We start from the raw sequence: 10,937 nt of genomic DNA, 5'->3' as shown, positions 1-10,937 counted from the left end.
AGCTCACTCACCAGCCAGAAAGTTCGAGAGGCTGAGACCCTTCGCTCCACCTTCCTCACAGGCCTCCTCAGGGCTCTCACAGAAGCCTGGGGAGCACAGGGGTGAGGCCTGCCACCCTACATTCTCCTGGATCAGAGCTCCAAGGAGTAGCAGAAAGATAAAGCAACCAAGGGCTTCCTTCATCAGGAGATGGATGGCTCGGTGCTGGCTGCCTCCAGAACATGGGAAAGGGATCTCTAGGCCAACAGCTCCGGACTTGCCTGGGACAGACCTAGAGGAGTGGGCTCGGGCCCCACTGAGCTCAGGGCTATTCTTGGAGCCTGAGTCAGCGGCAAATAGAGGCAAAGGATTCTTGCCTTGCCTGTCCAGACAGCAGCTGGAAACCAAACCAGAACATTGTGCTCCAGGCTATCCTCTCTGTAACCCACAGTAAACACTCAGAAGCAGCTTCCTCTGGGACACTGGTGGCCCCTACTGGTCCGTCCACCAGTGGTGGCTCTCAAGTCTTCAGTGAGGGTTTTCCCACATAAGTTCCTAATTTCCACACTGGGACCTCAACAGGGTACAGGCTGGGTCTGTAGTTTCCATAACTCCCACATCTCATTCCTGGGACAAGCTGGATGAGGAATGTCCCCCATGCAGCTGAGTGGAAACATCTGGGCAAACTCCCTGCAAGCATCAAAGGCTTCCGGCCTCTGCTGCAGCCTCCACGCTTGCCCCTGGCTGAGGACACACGAGACTATGGGAAGGCTGAAGGATTCAGAGGGTGCAGAACGTGAGGGAAGTCTTTGCTCCCAATGGACTCCATGCCAATCCTAAGGAAGGACAACACAGTTCTCAATAGGGCTTTATTGGTGGTAACTGGCTGCACACAGCTGAGCAGCAGGAGTGGTTTGCCTGTGGCAGGGACCCCGAGTGCCCGGCCCCACCCTCCTGCCTGCCTGCGCAGACTTCCTGCCTAGAAGCGCAGCCAGAACATGCCACTGCGGATCCGGTTGTAGTCTGGGAGCTGCTCGATGGGGCCTGTGGGGATAAGGCAGGGAGTTAGGGTGGAGTGCCTGGCCTGCACAGGGACACCTGGCCCCGTGCCACACCCAGCTCAGAGTGGCTGCCCAGAGCAGCACAAGACAGGCTTTGAGTGAAAGGAAGAGGAACACATTCCCCAGGGTGCAGAGCCTGTCCTTTCACGCTCTGGCCCTGCAGCCCCACCCCACATGCAGGGTACCTGCTACCTGGTGGGCTGGGGATGGGTGGGGTATTAATGGAAGGAGCTTGGCAGGGAGTTGGGAACTGTTTGGACAGGTTTTCTGAAAAAGAACTCTCTGGCAGCCAGTTACTGGAGAGAGCCCCGACTTCCTTCTTAAAGTATAAGCTGAGAATGGGGGAGCAGAGGGGAGGGGCTGAGGAAAATGACAGAGGGCAGACCTTTAGACTACTTACCATATCCAGCCACTGCTGGACACTGGTCATAAAAGTACTTGGAGCAAATGTCACGCAGCATCTGGGCATCCACCTCCTATAGAGGGAGGCAGAGAGAACAGGAATGACAGCTACTGGGCACCCCCTTAGCAGGCACTTCCTTAAGTCAACCCACATCTACTTCTTTGGAGCTGCTCCTCTCCCCAAAGGGTGAATGGATGTGCAGGGTTCTTCCTGCCTGTCCACAGCCATCAGTATCTCTCTAATTACACCCACCCCTGCAAATGGCAGGTGCCTTGGATAACAGATGCTTATGGGAGCAATTTTTGATTTATCAAATTCCAACTCCAATTCTGCAGAGGCTCACCAGCCTAAGGCTCCAGACCCTCTTCCAGGGGTCCAATTACCTGAATCCGGCTCTCCCACTCAGCCAGAGGGATGCGGCGGCCATAAGTCAGGAGGCTACGACCAATGTCTTCACACACAGGGGTGGTGCCTTCAAGAGAAGTACAAAAGCTTATAGATCTGCTCGGTCCAATCTCGGACCCCCAAAGACCTCTAGAACCATGCTCTGACCCCAGACCACAACCCTCGTTTCCACAACAACCTGCCAATAACAACAGCAGTGTGCTATTGACCAGGGCTACCTCCACTTGCACCTGAAGCTCCAAACACCCACATCTGGGGTGGCAGGGTATCTGTGGTCTTCTTTCCCTCCCTCTTTTTCTCGTTTTCTTTTGAGGCAAGGTCTTGCTATATAGCCTTAACTGGCCAGCAATTTGATAAGTAGACCAAGCTGGTCTCTCTAATGCAGAGATCTTCCTGCCTCTGACTCCAGAGTGCTAGAATTGCCCAGCTTCTTCTTCTTAAGATAAGGTCCCCTATACTATCGTCTGGCCCTGTACTCACTTTGTAGCTAAAGGAAAGTGTGAACTCCTGATCTTCCTGGCTTATCTTCCAAATGCTGGAATTACAAGGGTGAAACACCACATATACCATGGTTCTACTTTCTAAACATGGCCACACTACAGCTTGAGTCACAACAGTCACTGCTGGGATACGCTGTATCCCTCAATGGAGGATGCAGGACTTACCATCCAAATGCGATACCAAGGCATTCCTAAGGATGTTTTTGCCCCGAGTCACCTCGCTCTCTGTGGCACTGGTGCACAGGCGCATCCTAAAGCAAGTGGGAGGGAGGGGGTGCGGCTGAAGTGATGGTCGTGCTAAGAGAGTCCCAGGGTCCCCAGCAAAGACCCGTGTCTCAGGCTGTAGCACTGAACTGAGACTCACCACTGGCCTTGCAGGAAGAAGACCATGTCATCAATGTTCATGGCATCACAGACAAAGTGTGCGCCCAGCAGCCCAGTATCAGAGTAGGAGATGTTGAAGGTCTGGAAACTCTGGCAAAGCTTGTTAGCCGCAGCAACGGAAGCCAGTGGGCTGGACAGGTGCTGCCAGAGGCAAGGATCAGAAGCACCCCTCATATCTGTGGCACATATCCTAAGTTCCTTAACTCACAAACCACAGCCCAGCACCCTCTGCTGAGGGCAAGTCCCAATGGCTGTTCCTGGTACTTACCACTCCACCACCATAAGTGCAGTCATAGTGGCCTATGATGGCATTGGCCACTTGGAGGGTCACATTGTCTGGGTTAGCCCAGCCAGGTCCCTCTACTGCAATGGCCACGTGGGCCAAAGGCAGGGCATCATCACGATGGCGGATCTGAAACAACACACGTCAAGGTTGAGAGGCAACTAGGCCTCCTGGGAAAAGAAAGGATGGGAGATGCTGGACCCCCTTGTCAATGTCCTGAGGAATCTGACATTGCAAAGACAACCAAGTACTCAAGGGTCCTCCCAGAGGTCCCCAGCTCAGAGCACCAACCCTGCTACCAGGCAACACACCTCACTGCCAGTGAAGCGACATGGAGTTACACCAGGTACGGCGTCTTCTTCATACACTCTGGAGACACTGCTGAAGTGTTTCTGGGCAAGGTCCAGCAGCTGCTGGTGTTCCACACCTGTAGGGAACAGAGGGGGTCAGTGGTCACCCAGCCTAAGCAAAGGGAGAAGTCAGACAGGGACAGGAACACATAGGGCATCAGAACGGGAGGAGGGAGAAGATGATCCAAGATAGACAGTGTCTCAAAGACAAGACAGGCCTCAGGCACACAGAGCTTAAAGTAGTCTTGGAGGGTAGGGAATCTGGAAAAACAGCTCAGCAGTTAAGAGCGCTTGCTCTTGCAGATCAGAGACTGGCTCCAAACACCTACAAGGTGGTTTACAGACATCCGTAACTCCAGTTCCAGATTTGATGCCCTCTTCTGACCTCTGTGAACACCGTGCCCATGTGGTACAGACATTCAGGCAGGCAAGACATGCATACACATAAGTAAATCTTTTAAAAATTATGTTAAAAAATGGGAGGATATTTGAGTGGTTAGAGCTCTTGCCTTAGGTGCCATCTAAAATAAAAGTGGGCTGGGGACAAGGCTCAGCAATTAAGAGAGCTTCCTGCTCTTCCAGAGGACCTGAGCTCTTCTAGGGGACCGGTACCAATGTCAGGTAGGGCACAGCTTCATGTAGCTCACTCCAGGGAATCTAACATCATCTTCTGGCCTCCATGAGCACCAACATGCTTGTGGCATACAGACTCAGACACACATAGTCACATAAATAAGAAAATAAATATATCTAAATAAACCTCCGGGCCAACCCATAACTCAACAGGTAAGGGCACCTGCTGCCAAGTCTAACGACTGAATTTGATCCCAAGATCCACATGGTAGATGGGAAGAGCCAACTCCCACAAGCTGTCCTTGGATGTCCATCCCCCTCCACACACACACACACACACACACACACACACACACAGACTCCCTAGTTCCCTAGTTCGTTTGCCTTGCTCTGACCCCACCCAGCAGCAGAGCAAGTCTTAGCATATACATTTCCCCTTGGCCCAAGTCCCCCACTAAACTGACAACTCCACCCTTCAGAAATCTGTTTGAATGACGTATGCTCCCCACCCACCTCTAAGCTCCCATTAAAACCGTTGCCATTATAATTCTGTGACCCCCCCCTTTTTTTTGTCTTGTTTTGTTTTTCGAGACAGGGTTTCTCTGTATAACCCTGGCTGTCCTGGAACTCACTTTATAGACCAGGCTGGCCTCAAACTCAGAAATCCGCCTGCCTCTGCCTCCTGAGTGCTGGGATCAAAGGTGTGCGCCACCACACCCGGCTCTGTGCTTCCTTTTTAAGGTGGCCCCAGTCACCGTCAAATGTACATCATCAGAGCCAACGTCTGTGACACCCAATGGCAAGGCTATCAAAATAAGCCCATATATCCTCCAGTGGTCCTCAAACAGTATTCTAGGACTAGGTGAGGCTAAGAAAGGTTTGTGGCCTAGGCAGAAGCTGAGAGCCAAACTGAGGCATGTACTGGAGAAGGAGCAGCCTATATGCCCAGTTCCACTGGTGTCCAGATCCCATCTCTAAGCATACAAGAATTACATACCTTAATGACAGGACAAGAACAGAGATCCCTGGAGTCCTCTATGTTCAGAACCAGAAGATCTACACATGATAAGCAAAGTTCCCCCCCACCCCCCCGGGTCCAGGGCTTCAGCAAAACCATCACTCACCTCCAGCCGCAGCCAGCACCATCCGGGGGGCTTTGTAATGTCTGTTGAGGTAGTCAGTCAAGTCTGTGCGCGACAGCCTCCTGCAAGACATGCAGCCGAGTCAGCTCCTCTCACTGCACAGCAAGCTGAGCCACACAAAATGTAGCTGAGAAGAGGCATGGTGTCAAGAGGCATGGTGTCACTAAAGAGCAGGCTTAACACAGCCTGCCTCTCAATCCCTTCTCTGTCACCTACCCCTTCAGGACCCAGAGAGGAACCAGGGAAGGTGTGAGCTGATGTGGGCTCTGAAGAGGCACCTGATTCTGCTGCTGTACACTCCTCATGGCACACTCCCCACCAGAGGGACAGCTACACGTTCCCTCCCGAGAATGTCAGGACATGCATGGAAAGACTGTAAACAGAACCCAAGACTCCAGTGAAAACCCCAGAGCTAACAGGATCATAGATAGGGCTGGACCGAAATTCAAACTTTGTATATTAGGAAATTAGGAAAACAAACAACAGACAGTTAGACAACCTAAAGGCACGTGGCTGATGGGGACATGCACATTTCACAATCTCATCCAGCTCTCACCTGACATTCTCACTGGGCCCCTCCACAGCCTGGGCTAGAGGCGTGCCCTGGAATGCTGTCGCATGCAGGTAATCAAAGACCACGTTCTGCATGGAGGCGTCATTTTCCTGCATCTCCCGTAGGATCACATCTCGTTCCTTCTCGATCTGTGAGTCTTCCAGACTACTGTTCTGTACAATATCTGCCAGGAGCTCCACAACTGGGCACAGAAGGACGTGTTAACAGTCACAATGATGCACATCCCCAATCCCAGCTTTCAGGGAACCAAAGCAGGAGGATTACTAGGAGTTCAACAACATCCAGGGCTAGAGTGAGCTCAAAGCCAACGTGGGGCACATAATGGTCTGTTGTCTCAAAAAACTGAAGAGCTGACTCAGTGAGTAAGGGCATTTGCTTCCAAGCCAGGTAACCTGAGTGTGCGTGCCAGAACCCACATGGCACAAAGGAACAGACTCCTGCAAGTTACCTGTGACCACACACACACCAACGCACACACAGGATTTAGACAGTTTAAAACCCAACATATTTAGGTGCCCAGTAGAGATAATGTCGGTGTAAAATCCTAAGCCTGGCACCTGCCATTGTTGTACACTTGCAAAAAGGCCACAGCCCCATGGGTATGTCCGATTCTGCAGACAGTCCTAGAGCTCTTAGGAGCCTGGCTTCTGCATCGTTGGAGACCTGCCCTGTGCCCATACCTTCTTCCAGGAGTTACCTTTCGGCAGGTCCTTGGACAGTGCCTTGATGAGGTAAGCAGTGTGCTCCCGAGTGCTGTAGGCATTAAGGTGAGCCCCAATGCTCTCTACCTCCTTCTCCAAGGCATTGCCAGGCCGATTCTTTGTTCCCTGGAATCAGACATCAAGAGGACCAATCAGGGGCTGAAGAGATGGCTCAGTGGCTAAGTCACTTGGGTCCAGGTTCCATTCCTAGTACCCACTTAGTGGCTCACAACCATCCATAACCCCAGTGCCAGGAGTACATGGTATACATCCAACCAGGAGTCACAGCATACAGGAGCCCGCCTTCAATGCACTCCTTTGAAACCCAATATATACCTCCCTAAGCAATCTGTATTCATTACATTAAATAGGCAATCAGCTGAGCAGACAGCATCATGGACCAATGGACGGAGACAGTCAGTGACAGGAGAAACAGCACAGTTGCAGCAAGTGTTGCCTAGCAACCAGAGCTACCCAACAGCCTATCTTTTCCAGTACTCCACGTTCTCCTTACTGACAGCCATGGTCAGATAATCTCCACACCTGTGTCCCACCCATGCTACTCACTCATGTGTGTTAGCAGCCACGTCTGTAAGACCTGCCCTAGTCTGATGTGTGTATAAGGCATTGGACTCTCTCACAGTACTGCCTCATGGCATACATCACACCTGTACAAGTGTCTGAGACAACACACCTGGTTGGGTTGTTGATTCTGGCTCCACATCCCTCCACACCATATACTTGCCTCAACTTTTTTGCCACTTACAAACAAATAAAAAACCACATACAGGCCTCTACATCCTAACTATGGGATGTAGGTAATCTACACAGTGTGACATTTTACAAGCAAGAAAGCATTACCATGCCTGCAAGTTTGTTATAATGCATATGCTTACATGTGCGAGTTCATTAAGTCCTCCACGTACAGAGGCACATGACAAACCTAGTCTGATGGTTAGTTTTAACCACCAACTTGACACAACCTAGAATCACTGTGGAGAATCTCAATGAGGGATTATTTAAATTAGGTTAGTCTATGGGAATCGCCATTCTCTAGATAAACTGACCTTACACAGGGTTCATCAGATAAGCACTCACTCACAAAAACATTTGGCTCCTTACAGAAGGATAGCCGGAGACCATGCCCCAAAAGGTCCATAATCAGGAGACTAATTTTTAGATTGTTGGCCTTTGAGACAGGAAGCTCTAATCTGAAGGAAACATGGACTTTACGAGACTTACCTTGAAAGCCAGATGTTCCAAAAAGTAGCCTGCGCCATTGTTCTTCTCAGTCTCATAGCGACTGCCAGCGTCAATCCACACTCCCACCTGGACAAGAGAGCACCCACAAAAGGAACCAGCCGTCAGTCTAGCTCCTGGTCCTACCCGAGTAACAACACAGGTTTCACATAAGCCCTCACTGATGGTAATGTGGGAGAGAGCTGCTCCATTAAGACCCCTACAATCAGAGGGACAAGAGGGTCACAGCTTAGGGAAGGAACCAAACGACTAATCATACTGCCTCACCTCTTTTACCTGCCCTATTCCAGGAATATTTCTGGTTCTAATCTTTGAAGCATCTGGCCTTGAACTCACAGAAATCCCCCCTGCCTTATTATTTTCTTTTAAAAATAATTTATTTTTATGTACATTGGTGTTTTGATTGCATGCATAGCTGTGTGCAGGTGTCTGATCCCCGAGACAGGAGTTACAGATAGTTGTGAGCTGCCATGTATGTGGGTGTTGGGACTTGAACCCGTCTTCTGGGAGAGCAGCCAGTGCTCGTAACCACTGAACCATTTCTTCAACCCTGCTAGCCTGCCTTATTTTCAACTGCGCCTATTTACCTGGTTCCACAACTATAATTTTTAGTTAACCTATTTTCTTCTATGCATGAAGCCTATCATTTGCAGACAACAGTTTATTTTCTACATTCTAAGAATCATATGCCAGCTAGGTGTGGTGTCCCACATCTGTAACCCTAGCACTCTGGAAGGCAGAAGCAGGATTATGAGTTCAAAGTTAGCCTATGCAACACAGCAAGACCCTGTCTCAAAAACAAAACAATACAAAACAAAAACAAAAACCAATATCCTACCCTTGCCTTTGTTCGGATTGTTTTATTCTTTCATCAGTAGAGGAAGCTACCGGCTTAGCTACTCTGTACCCCGTCACTTTAAGAGGGTACTGAAGCAGGGGTGGTGGAACACACTATTAACCCTCCCAGAGGCAGGTTCCAGGCCAGCCAGTTACATAGTGAGACCTTGTCTCAAGAACAAAGAGGAAGGCAACTTTCATAGCAAGACCCTATAAGGATGGCCCCATGGTCCACTAACTTCTCCACATGAATCTTGCCACATTGCTAATCTGGTGCTGAACTTCTGCATCAAAGCAACCTTCATCTTTTAACCTCTCAAACATGTGTGACTACAGGTACATACCACAGTGCCTGGCTTCAGTACCACTCCATCCTATTTCAGCAGTGGAGATTACATGCAAAGCCCCATGAATATTTAGCAATTACTTTATCACTGATGTATACTTCCAGACCTAAAAGAAGTTTTAGTCGCTCATACATTTAACATACTAAATGCTAAGTGTCCTCCTTCCACCCAATATAAGTATCTTCTTAAACAGGGATATACTATGCGTATGTGCACACGAGTAAGTGTCTGTGGAGATCCCTTGAAGCTGGAGTTCCAGTCAATCAGGAGCCACCTGAAGTGGGTGCTGGGAACAGAACCTGAGTCTTCTGCAGAAGCAATGTAAGCTTTTAACTCGAGAGCTCTCTCTCCACACACATATCCCACCATGTTCCAGAAGAACAATATTAATATTCCTTTCAGTTTTTGAGACATGATCTCACTATGTAGCCCTGGCTGGCCTTGAACTAAGAGATCCACCTGCTTTTACTTATGAAGTGTGAGTCTTAATATTCTTTTGTGTTTTTTCTTTTTTGAGATAGGATGTCATATAACTCAAACTGGCCCCATCATTCTGTAGCTGATGATGGCCTCGAACTCCTGATTCTTCTGCCCCCACCTCTCAAGTAATAGGATTACAGGCATGCAAGAATCGTGATCACAGGCTGGAGAGATGGCTCAGTGGGTAAGAGCACTGACTGCTCTTCCAAAGGTCCTGAGTTCAAATCCCAGCAACCACATGGTGGCTCACAACCATCTGTAATGAGATCTGACGCCCTCTTCTGGTGTGTCTGAAGACAGCTACAGTGTACTTACATATAATAAATAAATAAATCTTAAAAAAAAAAAAAAAAAAGAATCGTGATCACTCTCCTGCCATGCTGTGAAGCACACTACTTACCCATATGGTCAAGCTTTTAATATCTGTCCGCAGCTGACTTAAATTTTTCCAAGCTTTGCAAACAGATGCTGCTGCATCACTGTGTCGTGTAACCTCAGATAAGAATGCCCTTTGTGTGTGAATGTATGTATACCTGTGTGTAGGTGCGGGTGCCTGTGTGAACATGGTGGCCAGAGGGTACACCACATCCTCCAAAGTTGGACATTTGCAGGACTCCCACCTTGTTCCCTAAGTGCTGGGCTGTGAACTCCAGCTCTTCTGATTGCACCGTCAGTGCCTCTCACCACTGAGCCATCTCTCTAGCCCCAAACCTTCACATTAAGTCTATCATCTTAGACTACAATCCAAGGTATCCTTTGACTTTTAACCATCCTTTCTTTGTAATGGAAGCATAATCATGGTACCACAGCATCTGTGGAATAAAGCATGACTTCCTAAGCTTCATTAGTAGGTTCTGAGTCTATTCATGTAGGTTCCACACATCAAGGAAATTACCTCCCACCATATCCTGTGTTTGGTAACAATTATATCACAAGTCATTATTTGTTCCTAGAAAAAGGAAAGAATCAGACAACAAAAACATATAACCCTAGGCAGGCAGTGGTGTAGACACCTTTAATCGTAACATTCAGGAAGCAGGAGCAGGCAGATCTCATTCAGTTTGAGGCTAACCCGATCTACAGAGAGTGCCAGAACACTAGAGTGCCAGGGCTACACAGAGAAACCCTGTATTGAAAAACTATAAAACAAAACAATTTAGCCTTACTAAGTGTGTTGGGAGGATTGGTTCTTGGGAGTTTTCTCACACACCTAGTAAAGATTTCAATTTTTGACTCCATTTTGAAGATTGCCAACTTCTACATTCACTATTTTATGTGGATGAGTGTTTTGGCTGCATGTATGTGTGTGCCTAGTGCCTATGGAAGTCAGAAGAGGGTACAGGATTCCTTGGGACTGGAGTTATAGCTGGCTGTGAGCCACAGCGTGGGTGCTGGGAATCAAAGCCAGGTCCTCTGAAAGAGAACAAATACTATAAACCAGAGTCAATTCCCCGGCCCAATTCGCAATTTTAAATGAAGTATTTGTGTTTCTGTGTACCAGTGTACACAGGTACGCAGGGAAGCCAGAAGAAAGTGTCAGATCTCCTGGAGCTGGAGCTACAGATGGTTGAAGCTGCCCAACAAAGATGCTGGCAACTGAAATCTGCTCCTGTGCAGAGCAGCTGTCCTCCTAACATCTGCTCCTGTGCAGAGCAGCT

The 10,937-nt window shown here is 48.9% G+C and overlaps 1 protein-coding gene across 1 annotated transcript in view; it reads right to left on the bottom strand.

The window, feature by feature from the left end:
- Positions 1-831: 831 nt before the first annotated feature.
- Positions 832-10,937, bottom strand: part of LOC110327331 (cytochrome b-c1 complex subunit 1, mitochondrial) — a 12,403-nt gene continuing 2,297 nt past the window's right edge. The window contains exons 3-13 of the mRNA XM_021206216.1: positions 7,598-7,684; positions 6,352-6,481; positions 5,637-5,835; positions 5,063-5,142; positions 3,327-3,442; positions 3,001-3,144; positions 2,713-2,873; positions 2,514-2,599; positions 1,827-1,915; positions 1,441-1,516; positions 832-1,023 (exon numbers count right to left, since the gene is read on the bottom strand). Of these exons, the coding sequence (XP_021061875.1) occupies positions 959-1,023; positions 1,441-1,516; positions 1,827-1,915; positions 2,514-2,599; positions 2,713-2,873; positions 3,001-3,144; positions 3,327-3,442; positions 5,063-5,142; positions 5,637-5,835; positions 6,352-6,481; positions 7,598-7,684 (1,233 nt within the window). The 3' untranslated portion in view covers positions 832-958. The remainder of the gene's footprint in view (positions 1,024-1,440; positions 1,517-1,826; positions 1,916-2,513; positions 2,600-2,712; positions 2,874-3,000; positions 3,145-3,326; positions 3,443-5,062; positions 5,143-5,636; positions 5,836-6,351; positions 6,482-7,597; positions 7,685-10,937) is intronic.

Source organism: Mus pahari, chromosome 10 (assembly GCF_900095145.1).
Source record: "Mus pahari chromosome 10, PAHARI_EIJ_v1.1, whole genome shotgun sequence".
In the NCBI taxonomy this organism is placed as follows: domain Eukaryota; kingdom Metazoa; phylum Chordata; class Mammalia; order Rodentia; family Muridae; genus Mus; species Mus pahari.
This window is presented reverse-complemented; position numbering and strand designations above follow the sequence as displayed.